General features: G+C 43.3%; 1 protein-coding gene across 11 annotated transcripts in view; it reads right to left on the bottom strand.

Moving 5' to 3' along the window:
• Window positions 1-23,787, bottom strand: part of DMD (dystrophin) — a 1,566,296-nt gene that overhangs the window by 1,490,558 nt on the left and 51,951 nt on the right. Inside the window, exons 1-2 of one of the 11 annotated variants that reach the window (XM_072135919.1) lie at window positions 922-1,077; window positions 694-827 (exon numbers count right to left, since the gene is read on the bottom strand). The exons of 9 other annotated variants lie outside the window; for them this stretch is intronic. In XM_072135919.1, the coding sequence (XP_071992020.1) occupies window positions 694-700 (7 nt within the window). In that variant the 5' untranslated portion in view covers window positions 701-827; window positions 922-1,077. Of the gene's footprint in view, window positions 1-693; window positions 831-921; window positions 1,078-23,787 lie in introns of those variants that run through there. One more of the 11 variants, XM_072135920.1, reaches the window with a different exon arrangement.

Genomic DNA, 23,787 nt, shown 5'->3' on the forward strand with positions numbered 1-23,787 from the left:
TTGTCAGTAAATATAACAGGGGTGACTTTACTGGGTGCTCCATTGGCTGTCACTTGATATTATATTTGATACAGTTGTACACACAGAAATTAGGATCCTTAATCAAGCAAGTAAATGGTGGAGCAGCTGGGAAGACATCAAGTTGGCAAAACGTGAATACAGTTCAATAGATGAGACAGATGTTAGAGTTGCTGGATCACCCTGCAGGAAGCCACTGTTTTATTTTCCTGTGTAATACTGCTCTTAACAACTGAATAATGGCTGAACATGGGCAGAATAAATCAAAGGGAAGCCCCAGATGAAGCTTAATATTGTGACAAGTGGGAAAAAAAACACAAGGCAGGGGGTTATTGTTCTGGAGCTCAGCATAATACTGAGTTATTGGAGATTACAGCGTGTACATCATTGAAGAATTCCTCCTAATAGCTTGCATTATCTTGTGCAGAGGCTGCTGTCGCTGCACTGGGTGAATCTGTTGACATGAAAGCTGTTGCGACTTTTAAGACACACTTCTAAACTTAACCCTTTCACCGAGCTCCCCAGAGGGGTCGATCAATGCTATGCAAGAGGCAAAGGGTTAAGACAGAGAATAAACACAGTCTACGAGGAGCGTGCAAAGCATTTTAGCATAGTCTTTGTCACAGTCAGTTTCTTATTACATTCATAATAATAAGATGACTTTGCTAATCCTACCTTCCATGCCAGCTGCTTTTTGCTTGTCACTCCATCATGCCAATAAGTTGGCTGCTGTAACAAATCAAGATAGTGCAAAACAGCATCTTTTCCCTGCATCTGTCATCTTCCACAAAGCATTCTATTACTGCCGACTGCTGGGAACAAGAAAGTCTATTTGAATTCCAATAGCTCCCCTCACGCATGATTCAAGTTAGGTTAGGTGAGCATGCCTAACATGATTCTCACCGTCATTTATTATGCAGCTGCTACACCGTCGGTGTGGTAACCAGTGACTTTATCTGATACGTCGGGCTCACAAAAGCTAATTCTTGCTGCAAGCTCACATGAGCAATGAAGAAGCAGCGTTCATTTACCGAGTGTTCCTCCTGTCGGAACCACACAGCCACTGCCTCTGCAAATCTGTTTTAAATCCCACGATTCTTCCACTCCTATTGGCTGGCAGGACTTGGAGACCATTCATTTTTTATTTTTTTTTTTGCTTAGAAGAGGAGTGGCTTCCTGTATTACTTGCTGTTACAGACAGATATACGCTGATAATCCAAACTACACAGTGATAAAATCAGGAGTCGTCACAGATCATATGACTTGTTGGATATGCAGCATCCTTGGTGCATGTTTTTTCATCCCTGGTAGCTGAAGCTGGTTTTCATAATAACTAGAAGAAAGTGGATCGCTGGAAGATGCTTTGCAAGAAATCAAGGATGAGATGTAATTACACTATGCTGATGTCAATTTAAAGCTGAATAAAGGGTGAATGTCAGGCATCCCTTTCACTTGGAGAAGCATTGAGTGGCAGCACAGACAGGCAAGACAAAATGCCAAGATGGCTAATTATCATTCCATCAGGACGTGAAGCAGTAATGATGGTGACCTACATGGTCTAAAAGCGCGGGCATTTAAGCCATTTATCATAAGTTTCAAGACATTATTATAAGTGTTGGTAATGCCATCTATGGAGACTATGAAGTATTGTGCATGACAAAGGATATTTTAAAGACTGCAAGCAGAGATCAAAGTTGTTTCATTCATACATCCAGAAGCGTTTTATATATATTCCACAGGACAGCACACACTCTTGCTGATATCGAAGGACATGTGTATATGTTTTTAATGTTTTTTTTTGTATGTTGTATCCACGACCTAGGGATTTATTGACAATGGTGTAAATCATTAATCTTCAGAATGGACCAAAATGTTAGTTTTTTTCCCCCCTGACCCAAAGTCCATGAAAAACAAAGTCGTCTGAATAGACACATTAAGGTCAATGAATTTGTGTTGTGACCAAGGTGAAAGTAGACAGCACACATTATCAACTCATTGACTGGAAGCTACTGCGATGATTTTTTATTCATCAGGTTATCTGAAGGTAGATGTCCTTTAAAGGGGTTATGCCACGAAACAATTGACTGCAAAAAGCTGTCAAAGAGGTTAAAATATTTCAAAAATCTATTTGTAATGGTTACCTGGAATTAAAGATTCCTTTCTATTTGTTATTATGATGCTTGTTCAGCCTCTATTCTGCTCCACACAGAAGCAGATGTGGGAGGGGCCAGGCACATGCACAGCACTGACAGCAGCAGTTATTGCACAACTCAGTGCTACAGAGTGCTCAGCCTTCAGAGTCCCCTTCCACCTGCTGTGCTCAAATAGTCCCTGCATTACTGATCCAATAGAAGTCCAATAGACATGCATGGATGCATAGATAAATAGGTGACAGCTTCTCACATGTTACTGATCTTTAGCTACTTCCCTGCTAGTCAGGGACAGGGGCCCCAGGTAACATGGAGGGACAGTGAATGGAGGAGAGTACAGGAGGAGGACTGCATCAGGAGAGGTCAGAGCTCAGCCTGTTACTTGTGTTATCTCTGCAGCCTCCTGTGTGACTTGACTAATGGTGGAGGGAGGAGAGGGCTGCTACATTGCAATGATCCATGTTAGGGGGGACTCCTCTGGGCAGCAGATAGTCATGTATGTCTGCAGTTACCTTGTATCTGCTGCTGGAAGCAACTGTGGAGCAGTGGAAATCACCTCATTCACTGGTGTAGACGGCTGAGTTCTCTGCCCCTGTCTCACTTCACATTGGCTGCAGTGTGTCAGGTGATCTCTCAGTGTGGAGTGATCTGTAGTGCAGAGCAGCTGGGGGAATCCCTGTGCGCAGACTCGGCCAGATCAGCTGTAGCTCAGGACGGGACACAGCTACCACTAGAGGGCGCCAGCAACCAGGACAAAAGGAGTTATCTCAGTAAGCCTGCATATTTTGTAATACGTTTAAATGGTGAAAGTACTTGTCACAATGCATTGGACCCAATTACAGCCATTTGCTATGGTGACACAACCCCTTTAAAGGCTATTTTGGTAAGTTATGCAACATATTCTATAACTATTTGGTAGATTCACCCATATATTGCAGGTCCAAGAAAATGGGCACTGTGTGTTCATGCAGCAAAAGGTTGCACATTGCTTCTCCGTTCTCTGAGACCACCAGTGATAGCACTAAACATGGTTTTGCTATTACAGCACAGTGCCCTGTGTCACGCAGAACAACCAGAATGACCTAGCTCCAACTTTATTTTCCCCTCAGGATAAAGATAGAGTTGAATACAAAACAAAGTATACAAACAAAGTCTGATATTTTCCTACATAGATGGCAAGGAGAGGGTCTTAAATCAAAAGTCTTCCTTTATTAATCAGAGATATGGTGTACCTTACCTCTGATGAATAAAGGAAGACTTTTGATTTAATACTTCATCCTGGAGTGCTGCTGATATTTTCTACTTTACCTACAACTAGCTGTAGATCCTACTGCTCTAGGAAATAACTGTTAGCTATAACAAAACAGAATGGGTTAATAATATGTATATTAATTTATCTCTCTTTCTGATAGTCTCTCTCTCTATATGACTCTCTCTGTGTCTCTCTGTCACCGACCATCTCTGTCTCTGACCTTCTCTGTCTCTGACCATCTCTTCTAGTGACTGTCTATGACTGTCTCTTTCTCTGACCTTCTCTTTCAGTGACTGTCACTGATCATCTGTATCTGAATGTTTCCTTCAGTGACTTCCTCTGACCATCTCTTTCAGTTACAGTCTCTGACTATCTTTCAGTGACTGTTTATGACTGTCTCTGTCTCTGACCTTCTCTTTCAGTGACTGTCTCTGACCTTCTCTTTCAGTGACTGTCTCTAATCATCTCCTTCAGTGACTGTCTATGACTGTCTCTGTTACTGACTGTCTCATTGAGTGACTGTCTCTGACAGTCTCTTTCAATGACTGTCTCTGACCATCTACTTAAATGAATGTCTCTTACCATCTCTTTCAGTGACTGTCTCTGACCATCTACTTCAATGACTGTCTCTTACCATCTCTTTAAATGACTGTCACTGACTGTCTCTTACAGTGACTGTCACTGACTGTCTGTCTGACATTCTCTGTTTCTGACCATTTTGTGTCTCTGACCGTCTCATTCAGTGACTGTCCCTGACATTCTCTTTCAGTGACTGTCTCTGACCATCTCCATCAGAGACTGTCTCTGACCATCTCTTTCAGTGACTGTCTTTGACCATCTCCTTAAGTGACTTTTTCGGACCACCTCTATCAGTGACGTCTCTGACCGTCTCTTTCAGTGATGGTCTCTGACAGTCTCTTTCAGTGACTCGTTTCATTTTTGCACAGCTGTTTATGAAATTACAGCTGATCTCTGATTGCTTTCATCAGACATTTCTGATAAATCTACCCTATCTCTTTATCCCTATCCATATTACCTCACACATAAGTTCTTATACTCATTGTATGTAGTTACCAATAAAAACTCAAAACTCATATTAATGACCTGCCATAGCAACAGATCATTGCTACCCAATAATGTCATGAGGAGCTGCGATCAAAGCCAAGATGGTGGCGACTTCTCCAATAACGATCACCGTGTATGGAGAGGGGTGACATATATATAATTCTATGTCAGGTCGTATCTTGTGTAGAAATATGCAGGAGTCTACAGAGTTTCCCTTGTAAAACTTCGTTAGGTGCAGCCAGTATGCAGGAACGTCGACCTACTCCATTACTGATCACGCCCCTCTATACTCCATTATTGTGGAGCAGGCATAAAGGGAATAATAATCGCAATGCCTGAGGTTTGAAATGCAGTGTGATTATTTTAGAGTCTCAACACCAGTTTACTGGTGTAAAAGCCCTGATAAATTTCCCCCATCAATCCCACTTCTATATAACTGGTCAAAACTGTAACATGTAAATATAAGAAAAGTAGTAATTTACAAATGGCATGTCACATTTTGTATCAAAAATGTACAAAAGTTTTAGTATAGACCACAATCTGAATAACTTATTATGCTGTGGATTCTGCACAAATTTAAAAGGCAAAAGCTGTATCATGCTTCACTGGACTTACTGAGTTCTTAGGGAAAAAGTCACAGAAACACTTAAACGATTGCATTCTTAAAGAATTTTTTAAATGCCTACATTTAACATAAAGTCGGTACAGAAGAGCCAAGAGCAGAGGGCGCACGACAAGACTGGGTGATGGTTCCAAATAGGTTTTCTTTTTTATTAGATCGTCATAGGTACACAGAGGATACACAACGCGTTTCGGGGAACTGTGGTCCCCTTTTTCAAGTGGATAAAGAATCTGTGGGTTGGCGAAGTACAAAAGGGTATATGTGCATATATAAAATTTATACAAACATTATATACAAAGAGTAAGGGTTTAGTAAATATGAGAAAAATACACGAGAAAAATCCATAGATGCATAAATATTAGGAAATGGATCTATTAGATAACAGAATTCTTAAATATATACACGACACATATATACATACGACACGACATATATGCGAAAAAATATAACGTTTCTTTGCATAATTGGTAAAAACAATTGATAAAATCCAGTATTGATGTAATTTAATCATAAATATTTATGGTAAGGGATGATGATTAGCCCCCTGGTTAAAAATAATAATAATACATAAAATTGTGGTGTAGCATAGGGACACATACAGGAAACCAATTAAAAAAATATAATAAATATATGTATAAAATAATATAGCCAAATTGATGAATAAATAAATAATTAAATAATTAAATTAATTGATAAGTACATGGTATAAGTTAAATATACAGCTGCTCCTTATATTTCCCCAAAAGAGTGTGATGACGGGCTTACCAATCGCTGGAGTGATAATCGTGGGCGCTCCAGTGTGTGCACGCGCCAGAATGCATGTTGATTATAAAACCCGCGGTAGCGGGTTAGTGCGCATGCGCAGTAGCTGAAGTATTGCGTCCCGCGTGCTCGAGGGTGCACGCGGGTTGTGCGCAAGCGCATTAGCGACGAGGAGACCAAGATGGCGTCCCACGGTGTGGCGTCATGTGTTGTGTGTATAACACAATGGTGATTTGTTGGTGTATTAGGACTTGATCCTATGTTGTGGAACAAGTTAATTGCTAGTCTTGATGTAAAAGGCAGTGTGGGAATGTGATTATTAAAGGGAAAGGATTATGTAGAATAGGTCACCTGCTTGAAATAAATAAATAATTGAATAAATGAATAGATATATGAATTACAGTAAGTTAGGGTGCATTAAAATATGGATTCCGACAGTAGTCGCAAATTCTGTAGTAAAAGTATGTAGAAATGTATATTAAATAGATGAAACAGAGTTAAATTACGTTTGGGTGTGCCAGGTTCATCAATAAGTTATCAGAAAGGGCGGGTGGGGTGGGGGGGGGGAGTCTGGGGCGGCGTGGGAGGGTTGATGTTGTTAGAAGTTCTCTTCAAACATTTCGTTTAGTCCTGCTGGGTGTAGGCTGTTTAATTTAAAAATCCAGTACATTTCGCGTTTTCGTAATTTTTGGAAGCGATCACTACCATCGACGGGTACGGATTCAATTGGTGTGACTGTGAATGCTGAGAGGTCTTTATCATGACAGGCTAAGGCGTGTTTAGAGATACTGGGGCACATTTACTTACCCGGCCCATTCGCGATCCAGCGGCGCGTTCTCTGCACAGGATTCGGGTCCGGCTGGGAATTAAGATGGTAGTTCCTCCGCCGTCCACCAGGTGGCGCTGCAGCGCCGAAAATAATCTTAACGCCCCGGAATGCACCATCCCATAGAAGGTGAAGGTGAGCGCTCCCCAAGCGACACATTTTCGGTTTTTAAATGCGGCGGTTTTTCCGAATACGTCGGGTTTTCGTTCGGTCACGCCCCCCCGATTTCTGTCGCGCGCATGCCGGCCCCGATGCGCCACAATCCGATCGCGTGCGCCAAAAACCCGGGGCAATTCATGTACAAGCGGCGCAAATCGGAAATATTCGGGTAACACGTCGGGAAAACGCGAATCGGGCCCTTAGTAAATGACCCCCACTATGTTTAGTATAGCCATTTGTAATTTTGCTTCTGTGTCCGTTCATTCTAATGCGTAGAGTTAGGCAAGTACGGCCTACATACTGTAGACTGCATGTGCATTCCATTAGGTATATAACATAGGTAGATGAACAATTGAGAAACTGATTTTAAAGGTTTCTCCGGTTTGGTTGCTGGTGAAAGAGTTCTTCCGATGTTGAATGTTCAGGCAGCATTTACAGTTTATTCGGCCACATTTAACCAAGATCCCACAATGCATACCCAACAGAGCACTTTTGTCATAGAAGCGATCAACTACATATTAACCCATAACTATTTTTCCTTCCAGAACACCATCTACAGACAAATTAAAGGCACAGCTATGGGGACACGTTTTGCCCCTAGCTTTGCCAACCTATACATGAGTAAATTCGAGGAAGATCTGATTTACAATAACAACACCTGGCAACTAGAGATGAGCGAACATACTCGTCCGAGCTTGATGCTCGTTCGAGCATTAGCGTACTCGAAACTGCTCGTTGCTCGGGCGAATACTTCGCCCGCTCGAGAAAATGGCAGCTCCCGCCGTTTTGCTTTTTGGCGGCCACAAACAGAGCCAATCACAAGCCAGGAGACTCTGCACTCCACCCAGCATGACGTGGTACCCTTACACGTTGATAGCAGTGGTTGGCTGGCCAGATCAGGTGACCCTGGGATAGACTAGCCGCTGCCCGCGCTGCTCGGATCATTCTGTGTCTGGATGCCGCTAGGGAGAGAGCTGCTGCTGGTCAGGAAAAGCGTTAGGGTGTTCTATTAGAATAGTGTTAGGCAGGAGTGATTCAACAAGAACCCAACAGCCCTTCTTAGGGCTACAATAACGTTATACTTTTTTTTTTTTTATTTGCAGCTAGTACCATATTGTGAGGAATTTGCAGGGGGACTTGCTACCGTTGTGTTTATCTCTTAGTGACACACATATCCACCTCAAACACCAAAGTGGGAAAATTTATTAGGGGTTTGATTTCAATTAGGCACAGTCTGGCAGTTTCTTTTTATTTTACGTTTATTTTTTCATAACTCAGCGTCATCTCATCAGTGTGCTTTCATACTTGGCTAGAAAATAGCCAAAGGAGAATCCAAACGGCTTACTTACGCCTACAATAGCGTTATATATATTTTATTTCTGGTTGATCTGCTGGTGGCTGTCCTGTGCATGCAGTGCATATACTAGCCAATTGTCAGGAATTTGGAGTGAGACTTGCGACCGCTGTGTTTTGCGCTTAGTGACGCACATATCCATCGCAAAGACCGAAGTGGGAAAATTTATTAGGGGTTGGATTTCAATTAGGCACAGTCTGCCATTTCCTTTTTATTTTACTTTTATTTTTTCATAACTCAGCGTCATCTCATCTGGCATAGCAGTGTGCTTTCATACTTGGCTAGAAAATAGCCATAGCAATAGGATAGCATTGTTTGGCTTTAAAAACTAAAAAACACAAAAAAAAACTAAAAAACGCAAAAAAACACAAAAAAAAGTTAAAAAAAAATTAAAGTTATAACTTTCATTTTCAAAATGTTTAACCCGAGGGCTAGGGGTAGAGGACGAGGGCGGGGACGTGGGCGTCCAACTACTGCAGGGGTCAGAGGCCGTGGTCCTGGGCGGGGTGAGACACCACCTGCTGATGAGGGAGCAGGGGAACGCCGCAGAGCTACACTCCCTAGGTTCATGTCTGAAGTTACTGGGACTCGTGGTAGAGCACTGTTGAGGCCAGAACAGTGCGAACAGGTGATGTCGTGGATTGCCGACAATGCTTCGAGCAATTTGTCCACCAGTCAGTCTTCCATGCAGTCCACCCATGTCACCGAAATCGGCACTACTCTAGCTCCTGCACCTCAGCCTCCTCCCCCCCAGTCTGCCCCCTCCCAGGAAAATTTGGCATTTGAACTGGCATACTCTGAGGAACTGTTTTCTGGACCCTTCCCACAGTCACAAACCACTTGTCCGGTTGCTGCTGAGCAATTTTCCGATGCCCAGGTTTTCCACCAGTCGCAGTCTGTGGGTGATGATGACCTTCTTGACGTAGTGGAAGAAGTGTGTAAAGAGGTGTCCGACGATGAGGAGACACGGTTGTCAGACAGTGGTGAAGTTGTTGTCAGGGCAGGAAGTCCGAGGGGGGAGCAGACTGAGGGATCGGAGGATGATGAGGTGACAGACCCAAGCTGGGTTGAGAGGCCGGGTGAACACAGTGCTTCTGAGACGGAGGAGAGTCCTCGACCAGAACAGGTTGGAAGAGGCAGTGGTGGGGCCAGACGGAGAGGCAGGGCCAGAGCAGGTGCATCAGCGCCAAATGTGTCACGTAGTGAAGCTCCCGTGGCGAGGGCTCCCGCGGCGAGGGCTAGATTTTCAGAAGTCTGGAGGTTCTTTAAGGAAACACCGGATGACCGACGGACTGTGGTGTGCAACCTTTGCCAAACCAGGATCAGCAGGGGTTCCACCACTACTAGCTTAACTACCACCAGTATGCGCAGGCATATGAATGCTAAACACCCCACTCAGTGGCACCAAGCCCGTTCACCTCCGGCCGTGCACACCACTGCTCCTTCCCCTGTTTCAGCTGATAGCCAGCCCCCTGCCCAGGACCCTGGCACAAAAACCCCATCGTCGCCTCCACAATCCTCCACAGCATCCACCAGCGTTCAGCTCTCCATACCCCAGACGCTGGAGCGGAAACGGAAATATAGTGCAACCCACCCGCACGCCCAAGCCCTTAATGTCCACATCTCCAGATTGCTTAGCCTGGAGATGCTGCCCTATAGGCTAGTAGAGACCGAGGCCTTTCGCAACCTCATGGCGGCGGCCGCCCCTCGGTATTCGGTCCCAAGCCGCCACTACTTTTCCCGATGTGCCGTCCCAGCCCTGCACCAGCACGTGTCAGACAACATCATCCGTGCCCTGACCAACGCCGTTTCTGACAAGGTCCACCTGACCACAGACACGTGGACGAGTGCTGCCGGGCAGGGCCACTATATATCGCTGACGGCACATTGGGTTAACTTGGTGGAGGCTGGGACCGAGTCTGACCCTGCGGCTGGTCATATACTGCCGACGCCAAGGATTGCGGGGCCTACCTCGGTCCAGGTCTTTCAGGCCTACTATGCCTCCTCCTCCTCCCACCCCTCCTCCACCTCCTCCTCCGAACTACCATCCGTGGGCATGGCGCCATTAGTCGGTAGCTCTAGGCACAGCAGCAGTGCCGTCGCTAAGCGACAGCAGGCGGTGCTCAAACTGCTGAGCCTAGGCGATAAAAGGCACACCGCCCAAGAGCTATTACAGGGCATCACGGCGCAGACTGATCTGTGGCTGGCACCGCTGAACCTGAAGCCAGGCATGGTTGTGTGTGACAACGGCCGTAACCTGGTGGCGGCTCTGCAACTCGGCAGACTGACACATGTGCCATGCCTGGCCCATGTGTTAAATCTGATAGTTCAGCGTTTCCTCAAGACATACCCCAATCTGTCTGATTTGCTCACGAAGGTGCTTCGCATCTGTGCGCATTTCAGGAAGTCCAGCACAGATGCTGCCACTCTCAGGGCAGTGCAGCGCCGCCTCCAACTGCCCGCTCACCGACTGTTGTGCGACGTGCCCACGAGGTGGAATTCAACATTAACCATGTTATCCAAAGTTTACCAGCAGCGCAGAGCGATTGTAGACTGCCAGATGTCAACTTCCACCAGAACTGGTAGTCAGGTCAGTCAGCTTCCTCAAGTCTACAATGAGGAGTGGACGTGGATGTCTGATATCTGTCAGGTGCTGAGTAACTTCGAGGAGTCAACACAGATGGTCAGTGGCGATGCCGCCATCATCAGCCTCACCATCCCGCTGCTTGGCCTGTTGAAAAACTCTCTGATCAGCATGAAGTCGGAAGCTTTGCGCTCGTCACAAGAGACGGGGGAAGAAGATTCCCTTGTTGATAGCCAAAGCACCCTTAGGTCTGTTTCTCAGCGCATATCGGAGGAGGTGGAGGTGGAGGAGGATGAGGAGGAAGAGGAGGAGAATGTTGGCGAGACACAAGAGGGGACCATTGTTGAGTCCTCCACTGTTCAGCGTGTATGGGCAGAAGAAGAGGAGTTGGAGGAGTTGGAGGAGGAGGAAATGGACAGTCAGGCCAGTGAGGGGAGTGAATTCTTACGCGTTGGTACTCTGGCGCATATGGCAGATTTCATGCTAGGCTGCCTATCCCGTGACCCTCGCGTTCAAAGAATTTATTCCAGCACCGATTACTGGGTATTCACTCTCCTGGACCCACGGTACAAGCAAAATCTTTCCACTCTCATCCCTGGAGAGGAAAGGAGTGTGAGAATGCATGAATACCAGCAGGCCCTGGTGCACAAACTGAAACAGTATTTCCCTTCTGACAGCGCTAGCGGCAGAGTGCGTAGTTCTGCTGGACAAGTAGCGAGGGAGAGTAGGCGAGCAGGCAGCTTGTCCAGCACTGGCAAGGGTACGCTTTACAAGGCTTTTGCCAGCTTTATGTCACCCCAGCAAGACACTGTCACCTGTCCCCAGTCTCGGCAGAGTAGGGCTGATCTTTACAGAAAGATGGTGAGGGAGTACGTAGCTGACCATACCATCGTCCTAAATGATCACACAGCTCCCTACAACTACTGGGTTTCAAAGCTGGACATGTGGCACGAACTGGCGCTGTACGCCTTGGAGGTTCTTGCCTGCCCTGCCGCTAGCGTCTTGTCCGAGCGGGTTTTCAGTGCAGCTGGTGGCATCATCACCGATAAGCGTACACGCCTGTCGACTGACAGCGCTGACAGGCTGACGCTTATTAAGATGAATAAAGCCTGGATTTCTCATAATTTCCAATCTCCACCAGGTGAAGGAAGCTCAACCTGAATAATTTATGCACTCCTCCTCCTCCTCATTTTCCTCCTTCTCCTCCTCTTTGTACACTAAAGCAGATGAAACTGGCTATTTTTTGACAGGGCCCACTGGCTCTAGCTATAGTACTTTATGCACCTACTTTATGACCTACCCGGTCCTCTGTTTTAAACAATTTTTGGGAGTGCCACATACAGGCACTCAATCTATTTCATTTTTCTGGAGGGCCACCTACCTGCTCCTCTGGTTTGAAAACTTTTTTGGACTGCCACATACAGGCACTCAATCTATTTCATTTTTCTGGAGGGCCACCTACCTGCTCCTCTGGTTTGAAAACTTTTTTGGACTGCCACATACAGGCACTCAATCTATTTCATTTTTCTGGAGGGCCACCTACCTGCTCCTCTGGTTTGAAAACTTTTTTGGACTGCCACATACAGGCACTCAATCTATTTCATTTTTCTGGAGGGCCACCTACCTGCTCCTCTGGTTTGAAAACTTTTTTGGACTGCCACATACAGGCACTCAATCTATTTCATTTTTCTTGAGGGCCACCTACCTGCTCCTCTGGTTTGAAAACTTTTTTGGACTGCCACATACAGGCACTCAATCTATTTCATTTTTCTGGAGGGCCACCTACCTGCTCCTCTGGTTTGAAGACTTTTATGGACTGCCACATACAGGCACTCAATCTATTTCATTTTTCTGGAGGGCCACCTACCTGTTCCTCTGGTTTGAAAACTTTTTTGGACTGCCACATACAGGCACTATCCAAATTAAATTGTCTCCATAGCAGCCTCCACACGTTGTCTCCATTGCTACCTCCACAAGTCGTCCATATAGCTGCCTCCATACATCGTCCCCTTATCAAACGAGGTGTGTCAGGCAGAAATTTGGGTTGTTTTCATGGATTCCACATCAAAGTTGTTAACTTTGTCGCCACCCTGCTGTGTTATCCACAAAATATACTGGCAAACTTTTATCATTTACCAATATTATTTCAGCGCTTCTTGCGCATCTGTTTACATTCCCCTCACCCGCCATATCCCAAACTTATAAGAACGCTAATACACTTGATCTTATACAAAAGGTTCTTAGAAGTGCTGTTTGGGGAGTAGCCTAGAGACAGGGGCTTGGATTGGCGAAAGCTCGCCTGGCAGCGGAGCGCCAGCTCCATGCCAAGATCCAACTAACATAGTTTTAACTGCAGCACCTTTAATCTACTACTAGTTCACTGCCTCCATACATGGTCCCCTATCAAACGAGCTGTGTCAGGCAGAATTTTGGGTTGTTTTCATGGCTTCCATGTTAACTTTGTCGCCACCCTGCTGTGTAATCCACAAAATATACTGGCAAACTTTTATCATGTACCGATATTATTTGAGCGCTTCTTGCTCACCTCCTTTGGTTCCTCTCTGCCACCCATTGGTTTGAAGCCTGAGTCCATTTAGGGTATGTCGCCATGCCACTCTCTAGCCTGCAGCTGCTGCCGCTGCCTCTGCATGCCGTCCCCTATAGTGTCAGGGTCAATTATTGGATGTTTTAGATGCTATCTTGCTTCATTCTGTCACTCTGTCATGGCCATGCTGTTGCCCATAATTTTGGCATAATGGTGTGATTAAGCAGCCTCAGAGGCATCCATGTATGCTGCCCCTGCTGTTTCCTGTCCATTTCCGTGGTGTTTCCATCCTTTTCTGAGGTTCCCAGGTGTTTGGCCAAGCTTCCCTGTGCAGAGCCTTGGTCCCCTTGAAAAATGCTCGAGTCTCCCATTGACTTCAATGGGGCTCGTTATTCGAGACGAGCACTCGAGCATCGGGAAAAGTTCGTCTCGAATAACGAGTACCCGAGCATTTTAGTGCTCGCTCATCTCTACTGGCAACCCAACATTGTACTGTACAAACGTTATATTGATGATTTACTCATAATCTGGAACGGCCCCGCCACTTCCATTGACCAATTCATTAACCATCTCAACAATAACGACTTAGGTTTATCCTTCACTGCTACCTTCTCCCCAACCGAACTTGAATTCCTGGACTTACACCTGTCCATCAAAAACGACCAGATCATCACGAGCACCCATTTTAAAACGGTAGACACAAATAGTTACCTACACTAGACTAGGGGAGAAGGTAGCAGTGAAGGATAAACCTAAGTCGTTATTGTTGAGATGGTTAATGAATTGGTCAATAGAAGTGGCGGGGCCGTTCCAGATTATGAGTAAATCATCAATTTAACGTTTGTACAGTACAATGTTGGGTTGCCAGGTGTTGTTATTGTAAATCAGATCTTCCTCGAATTTACTCATGTATAGGTTGGCAAAGCTAGGGGCAAAACGTGTCCCCATAGCTGTGCCTTTAATTTGTCTGTAGATGGTGTTCTGGAAGGAAAAATAGTTATGGGTTAATATGTAGTTGATCGCTTCTATGACAAAAGTGCTCTGTTGGGTAGGCATTGTGGGATCTTGGTCTAAGTAAAATTTTAAATGTGGCCGAATAAACTGTAAATGCTGCCTGAACATTCAACATCGGAAGAACTCTTTCACCAGCAACCAAACCGGAGAAACCTTTAAAATCAGTTTCTCAATTGTTCATCTACCTATGTTATATACCTAATGGAATGCACATGCGGGCTACAGTATGTAGGCCGTACTTGCCTAACTCTACGCATTAGAATGAACGGACACAGAAGCAAAATTACAAATGGCTATACTAAACATAGTATCTCTAAACATGCCTTAGCCTGTCATGATAAAGACCTCTCAGCATTCACAGTCACACCCATTGAATCCGTACCCCCCTCCCCCTCACCCCACCCCGCCTTTTCTGATAACTTATTGATGAACCTGGCACACCCAAACGTAATTTAACTCTGTTTCATCTATTTAATATCCATTTCTACATACTTTTACTACAGAATATGCGACTACTGTCGGAATCCATATTTTAATGCACCCTAACTTACCATAATTCATATATCTATTCATTTATTCAATTATTTATTTATTTCAAGCAGGTGACCTATTCTACATAATCCTTTCCCTTTAATAATCACATTCCCACACTGCCTTTTACATCAAGACTAGCAATTAACTTGTTCCACAACATAGGATCAAGTCCTAATACACCAACAAATCACCATTGTGTTATACACACAACACATGACGCCACACCGTTGGACGCCATTTTGGTCTCCTCGTCGCTAATGCGCTTGCACACAACCCGCGTGCACCCTCGAGCACGCGGGACGCAATACTTCAGCTACTGCGCATGCGCACTAACCCGCTACCACCCGCCTCCAACAGAGACACCGCAGGTTTTATAATCAACATGCATTCTGGCACGCGCACACACTGGAGCGCCCACGATTATCACTCCAGCGATTGGTAAGCGCGTCATCACACTCTTTTGGGGAAATATAAGGAGCAGCTGTATATTTAACTTATACCATGTACTTATCAATTAATTTAATTATTTAATTATTTATTTATTCATCAATTTGGCTATATTATTTTATACATATATTTATTATATTTTTTTTAACTAAGAGATTAATTGGTTTCCTGTATGTGTCCCTATGCAACACCACAATTTTATGTATTATTATTATTTTTAACCAGGGGGCTAATCGTCATCCCTTACCATAAATATTTATGATTAAATTACATCAATACTGGATTTTATCAATTGTTTTTACCAATTATGCAAAGAAACGTGATATTTTTTCGCATATATGTCGTGTCGTGTGTATATATGTGTCGTGTATATATTTAAGAATTCTGTTATCTAATAGATCCATTTCCTAATATTTATGCATCTATGGATTTTTCTCGTGTATTTTTCTCATATTTACTAAACCCACAGATTCTTTATCCACTTGAAAAAGGGGACCACAGTTCCCCGAAACGCGTTGTGTATCCTCTATGTACCTATGACGATCTAATAAAAAAGAAAACCTATTTGGAACCATCACCCAGTCTTGTCGTGCGCCCTCTGCTCTTGGCTCTTCTGTACCGACTTTATCACTCCAGCCAATTTAGCACCTCGTGTCTGGATATCCCAATTACGCCGGCTGCACCTCGACCCTTATTAAGATCCTATATGCCAATACGAGAGTTGTGCCTTATGTGTAAGCACAACTAAACCAGGTAAGCGACTGTCTAACTACGTTCTATACCCTGATCCGACGTTATCACCCTATGAGCGCTGTTTGTGTCCCTTGTTTGCTATCTTCCTACATTTAACATAAACCTACTACTACTACTGGTCTGATGTCAGTTACCTTTATGCCTGTATATATCAGCGGTTGGTAATATTTAAAATACAAAGTTTATTATAGAAAACTCTAAAACATCACTTGGCCTCACACGAGAGCGAAGTTATGTTAGTTTTTAGGGCTACTTTTGTTCAGTTTATTCTCCCTCTGATGATACCTCTGGTTGAAATGTGTCAGGGTGGTGTGATTTTTTTGTGCAAGGGTCAGTTGTGGATGTTAGGTTAAGCACATTAGGGTCCAACACCCCTCTGCAGGACATCTTGAGGACAGGACTTAAAGGCCACTCCCTAGTCCTACATCAGTTACTGGCATCACATACTGGTACGGTAAGATTTCCGGCTCTTTTTGAGTTGCGTGGCTTGCAACACACATGAGGTCGGTACACCTTCCATCAATTTTTCATACCCTATATTTTAGTTACCAATAAGTACTGATACTTTACATTATTTTTGTACTTAAGCCAGATATGGTTTTACAATAGTGGTGTTGCTATTTGCTCCTTTGCGAGGTTAAGTGATGTTTTAGAGTTTTCTATAATAAATTTTGTATTTTAATTATTACCAACCTCTTATATATACTGTATGTTTTGAAAACTTGCTTGTAGTACCTTTATGCCTGCCCTAAACTTCTTATTTTTTTATTGTAGTAGTTATTTTGCAGACCTTTCAGCATGAAGCCTTGATTTACACTTTCCTCTGAAGCAAGGATCTTGATGCTGCTTAAGCTCATTGAAGCATTTATTTGGCCTCTAATCTGAGGTACAGCAAATAGCTAAAACAATTTCTGAGGGTGATATTTTTTTTTTATAACAGCCATATACTCTAGAGAGCTGGCACAAAATAATCTACTCTGTTCCTTCTATGACAAAAAATAGATTGTGAATATTAAAAATGATCCCCCCCCCAGCTACCCCTACCTAAACTGTAAGTAAGAACTGGATGATGTTCCTTTCCTGCGCCAAACTGAAAACACAAAGATGAAAACAGGCCAAAACAAACACAGAAGAATAGTTGTACAGATCAGGATCAAAACCAAGAGGACAATGCAGCACAGAATCACAAGACAAACAGAGAGTCAGAAGACAAGGAAAGGTCAAAAAATACAAAAGTCCAGAAAATGCCAGCAAGGTCCAAGGAAGAATGATAACTTTATAACAAGGCCTGAAGAGTGGGTAGACAATCCTCTAATGATATCTGAATCTCGGTCCAGAAAGTTATTAGACTGGTCCTCTGACATCCAAACAAACCTTTATTAATTATGACTATGACTACTAAATATTACATGGGATGTTGACTTGATTACATTAAGGCATAAGTGCAAATATGTATGCATAGAATATCTATTGAGAAATACAAAATAACAAAAACTATATCAATTAAACATCACAGATGGTAAAATTCCAATGTATGGACTACCAGTGGGATACACCAATCAACTTCAACAGAAGTTCTGTGTATTTTATTTTTTAGGGAAACAACTAACCCATTCTAAACTCAGTCACTCATTCTGTCAAGTATCAATTCCCATGAGAGATTTTCCCATCATTTTAAAATTCAAACAGTAAACTAGTGGTTTCATATTTTAAGAATACTGTTTTTCTCTTGCTACAGGGAGTGCAGTGAGCAATATCATCTCTCAATTCCCCATTAGAATGCAATTTTGGATGAAACAATAAAGAGCATAGTACAGCAAAAGAGACAAGTTTATAATGATGTATTCTCCTAACCATTGATACCAGCTTATTTAATCCCTTCACGTACTACTTTATAGTATGTTGTGGTAAATTAGGGGTTGTATGGATAGAGCGCACAGACTGGTGTACAAGGCTAGTGTTAGTTGTATTACACAGCTGACATCTGCTTTTAACTGTCCCAAAAGGTGCACCAATGTGACCTGTTAAGTGACGCGGTCTTACCTGACCACAGCATGTCACAGTGCTGGCACATTTTGGATGATCAATATGTTCCCCCATGAGCAGAGGGCAATGATTAGTTGCATGACAGCCTGGAGTCTGACAGAGACATACAGTAGTAGATTTTCAATATAGTGCAATATAGTTCTAATGCAGTATATTGTAAGAGTGATCAGACCCACTAGGGTTAAAGTATCTTAGTGGGCCTAAAATAATAGTAAAAAATAAATAAGTATTAGAAAATGTGAACGTTAAAATCACCCCCTTTCTCTAGAACACATTTAAAAATAAACCAAAAGAAATCTTAAACATGTTAGGTATCCCATGTCCCAAAATTCCTGATCTATTAAAATAAAAGAGCAACTATCCAATGCCATGAACACTGTAAAATTGCGTCCAATTGTCCAAATTTCCCAATTTTTGCTATTTTTCTGTCCATTTGTTGAAGGTAAAGTTATAGTTTTATTGAGTAGGTAAAATGGGGTCAACGTGTTTCGAAGCCAAATTGACGTGGAAATGCATTGCCCTATTTAAGATAATTTAAAAAACTCTATTACCTTCAACTACATTACCTTCAAAAACATTACCTTCAACTAATCTTGTCTCCTATCTGGATGTAGTGTGTCATCATATTCAACCTGTTTTTCATCTTTGTTCACATTACTTTTCCTGGATTAGACTCCAGCCCGGGGTGGGGTTAGATGCTGCAACAACATTTCCCTGAACCTGCCCATTACAATGCATGTGCACAGAATTAGGCTTATGATTCTCTTTAGATTTCTCTACATTCATTATATCTATTCTGATATACCGTATATGCCGGCGTATAGGACGACTTTTGAAGACTGAAAAATCTTCAGTCTGGTCTGGGGTCGTCTTATACGCCGGTAATGTTTCTTCTTACCTTTTCCGCGATCCACCGAAGCTCCGCTGCTACGCTCCGGCCGCCGGTGACAGCTCCGTGGGTGCCGGCGTCGCAGAGAATATGACGTCGGCACACGGCTGACGTCATATTCTGTGAGCCGCCAGCGCTCAATGAGCTGTCACCGCCGGCCGGAGTGTAGCAGGGGAGCTTCGGTGGATCGCGGAAAAGGTAAGAAGCTGTTGTATTATTAATGTGCCAAGCAGGCTAGCTATATAGAGGGGGAGGCGGCAGGATGCAAACTGGGGGGCCGGCATTCTGCACAATTGGGGGGCCGCCAGGCTGTATAATAGCTGGCTGTATACTGGGGGTACAGGCTGGCAGTATACTAGGGGGGGCAGTTTGGCTATATACAGGGGGTCTGGCTGTATACTGGGGGTACAGGCTGGCAATATACAGGGGGAGCTGGTTGTTGGAAAAGGGGTAGTCTTATACGGCGAATATATCTTAAACTCTATAGGAAAGTAGGGGGGTCGTCTTATACAGCAGATCGTCTTATACGCCGGAATATACGGTATGTAGTTACGAATTCTGGGAGAGCTCATAGTAATTCTCAACAGATGATTGCCATTGCCTAACAGGCATTTCTTCTACAGAGTATTTTTTAAATGTCTTTGGCTGAAGTCCAGTAAAAGGGAGTTAGATAGAGTTACTCACCTTTACTACTCATGGAAGGGGGCTCCATAATGTGGATTCTCCCTGCTCAATGTCAATATGCCCAAATGTGTTTCATTTTTGAGAGAAACTCAGTTAATTAAAGTATTAATTAATGAAGATGTTCTAAAGGAACATGAATGGATACGAATATTATATATTACAGAAAAAACATAAAACTCAAAGCTAACACTATAACAGAATCCACATAAGAGACAGAAATAAACACCACATCCGCACTTCAGGTATTAGTATATGATCTTTTCTTTATTCGTTTTGCACTGCCATAATATTCTGCATACTCCATGATTTTCTCAGACATATATGCAGCTGTATCCAGAGTCTTTATCAAAGACTTTTTGCATCTTTAGATGTCTTGCTATTTATTTTCATGAAGTAATTGCTTTCTTTGAAGGATTAAACAAAGGGGTACATATAATGGTAGTCCTGTAGCTATTGTGGAAGATTGAATTTTTGAATACACAAAAAACAAAATGCTATACCATTTGGTAAACAATGAAAACTCATGCAATATAAATTACTATTAGACTTTATTTAATACGGACATCCCCTAGCTATGAAGTACAGGTTATAACCCCGCTTTGAGAAAGGCTTAGGATCATTAAAATAGCCATTCCTCCTGCAGGTCCTCCACCACTTTGGTTTTGGATGAAAGGTTTATAGAATTGGTGACTATGCTTTACCGGTCTCGGAGGGCAGCTATGTTCGTTAAGCTAAGGAAAAGTTGGACATGTCTATAAAGTCTGTAATCATCACTATAAGGATCAATACAACACTAATACAATTCTGAACACAACAATCAAAGGGAACATTTATCAACATTTTTCAACAAAATTCTGTAATAATACTGTATGTACCAAAACTGTTTAAAATACCTTGCACCATAGTTATCAAAAGGTTTAATTGTTTTGACATCGTAATTGCTCATGGGCCACAAGGAGCATGGCTTCAATACTACATGTGTGTTGCCAGCACAAGGGTTTGGCCTACATTGTGACAAGAAAATGTGTCAAAAACTTTTTGCCCCAACTAATTGCAGGCGAATAAATACAACTAGATATTCAACAATTGCAGATTAATCATCCTGCATCAGACAATGGGGCACATTTACTTACCAGGTCCGGAGGATTCCCCGAAAGATTGTGCACCCAATATCCTGCATGTGTCGCTTCCCTGATCAGGTCCGCCGGAGTTCACCATCTTCCTCCCGGTGTATGTAAGTGCATTGCATGCAACACAATTTTAAAGTTAAATCCCACGGTTCGTCTGAATCAGTCAGACCGTCCGACAGCCCGTCCCCTGCTTGTGTTGCATGAAAGTCGGCACCGCTGCGCCAAAATCCAATCATGTACACCAAAATACCCTTCTAAATGCCTGTCCCATTGGCACAAATCCGAAAATGTCGGAATATCTGACTAAAGTGCGGTCCAATATACCCCAATGTGGTAAATCTGGCGCAGTATAAGCCTGTCCGTCTAACTTTCCAACTTTGTCTCCCTTTGAGGTTCATTTGATAAATCTGCTTCAGAGTGTTTATGTCACGGGCACCCCCGCGATCCATACCGTGGATCGCGGGTGCACCCGTGCCTCTCTCCGATGCCCCGGTCCCGCTCCTGTGCACTCACCCCTCCTGGCTCCCGCTCCCGTCCGGACTAGGTCCCGCGCGCGGCCCCGCTCCCTAGGGCGCGCGCGCAGCACTGTCTCAAGATTTAAAGGGCCAGCGCGCAGGTGATTGGCGCTGGTCATTTCCTGTCTTGTATTTAACCCTTTGTCTCCCATCATTCCCTGCCGGATCTTTGTGCCTCATAGCCTTAGAGAAAGCTTCCAAGCGAGTATTCCTGCGTTCCTGTGTATACCTGTATTCCTGCGTTCCTGTGTGTTCCCATGTGTTCCCGCTCCTGAGTCCTGTGTTGCCGTGTTACCCGAGTTCCTCCGTGTTGCTGTGTTCCGTGTTCCATGTGCCTGTGTTCCCGTTCCCACCTGCCTGGACCTCCTGTTGCTGACCCCGGACTTGGACTTGACGTTGCATCTCTGCCGCCTGCCCTGACCCTGTGCCTGGACCTGACTACGAGATTGTCTTCCGCTAAGGTACCTCGACCTTGGCTGCCACCGTGGGCTAGTCACACCTGGGAACGATCTTGTGGTATCCTGCCGCAGCAAGTCCAACCCGCTTTGCGGCGGGCTCTGGTGAATGCCAGGTGCCGCTAGGCTCCGGTCCAGGGTGTTGGCTAGTTCCCTCTCTCGCGGTGGTCCAGAGGATCCACTGATCCTGACAGTTTACAGGTATCAGCCAACAAATATCATTTTCCCTGTAAGTTATATCCCTGTATATCCTTGTAGGTTATTTATCACATTAGATTTAAGTTGAAAATGTATTCACAATTGTCACAAAAGTCTTAAAAAATAACTAGATCTGTTGCCCAAAGTAACAAATTACCGACAAAATGTCAAAATACTTAGACAAGTTGTTCAAACAACCAGTGCAAAAAAGCATCAGTAATGACAAGATCTACTGGCTTAAATTCTCACAGGTTGGGAAGGGGTGAGTACAAGTATATAAAAAGAATGGACCTTTGGTGGAGTACTTACCCTTAACTGATGGACAAGATTCTGGTATAGCCGCTGTTCTGTTATCCATTGAATATATGGGTACAGTACCCACGGGTATTTTGGGTTTTTGTACAAATGTGTGTAGTGGAGAAATGGCCAGAATTTTTTTTTCAGCTATGTTCTAAGAGGTGAATATAGCTAGGTGACCACAACATCCATGATTTTGTACTCTGCCTGTACATAATTATAGACACACTTTTATCACTGTACACAATTGTTCTATGTTGCAGTGACCATATAGCAAGGATAATAATACTTAAAGGAGATCTACCATCTGTTTGTCCTAGTAAGAAGTTCCTGCGATATCGGAAATAAAGAGTTATAAAAGTTATGCTAATTACCCTGGGGTGGCTAAGGCTTTGTCCCCTGAGAGCCTCAGGGAGCCTAGTATTTTAATGTGTACACTCCCCGCGTAAAGCTACCAGCTCCGCCCAGTTCCACCCCTCCATCCCCCCCACCCCCCCGGAGCGCATAGAAAGGTGACGTGTTGCATTACTTTTAGAACTCTATATTTCGGCAATTGCAGCAAACAAAGTTATAATAAAGAAGTCCTGAGGAACATTGTTACATCTCACTAGGACACATCTAGCATCACTAAACTGATGGTAGATGTCCTTTAAAAACAGTTTTGAAAAATCCACTATGATATCTAAATGTGACGAACCCATAGACGGAACAATTTAACAGACAAGAAAATTAATGGATGCATTGTACTTCTTTCAGATCTCAATGCAATGTTTTATAAATAGTTTTGGTGACAATGATAATGTTATCAGATAGATGTCTCACAAAGTATAAATCTATGTAGACTTCTTTGATCTGACATGTTTTGACAGCAGTCAGGAATATATCATTAGGTAAAGTATTTGCCATGAAATCATATATTAGATCTTGTAAATGAATAATGATGCTCCAAGCAATGGCTGGAATTTGTTAGGTACTCTAAATATTTTTTTCAGCCCATGGATCAAACAACAGCTTCTTACAATAGCAATAGCGGCTGATATTCTGCCATCCAGCATTCTATCAGTAGCATATATCAACCAAATGCACATTAAAATGCATAGCAAAAAATGCTACATATTTCTGTCTCAGGGGCCCCTGATATTCAAGGGTGTTTGCAAATTGTAAATCACTCGTCACTCTCTCTGGACGCATAAACTGTTCATCCATGTCTAGCCAATAAAATGTGTGTCAGCTTTATCAGGTAGTTTTATATTGAATGCGTTTTTCATGGCAAGCAAGTACCCTAATAATTATAGCAACTATATTTTATGACAATACCTTCACTGATGTTTAGATTTATAAACTAGGCTAGTAAATCATATATAAAAATAAAGTGTTCAGTATTTTACCTTGCCGATAACATATATATATATATATATATATATATATATATATATATATACATATCTGTAATTTTTAGCCATAAGATTTAATATGTGATCAGGGTGA

Source organism: Engystomops pustulosus, chromosome 2 (genome assembly GCF_040894005.1).
Source record: "Engystomops pustulosus chromosome 2, aEngPut4.maternal, whole genome shotgun sequence".
Lineage (NCBI taxonomy): Eukaryota > Metazoa > Chordata > Amphibia > Anura > Leptodactylidae > Engystomops > Engystomops pustulosus.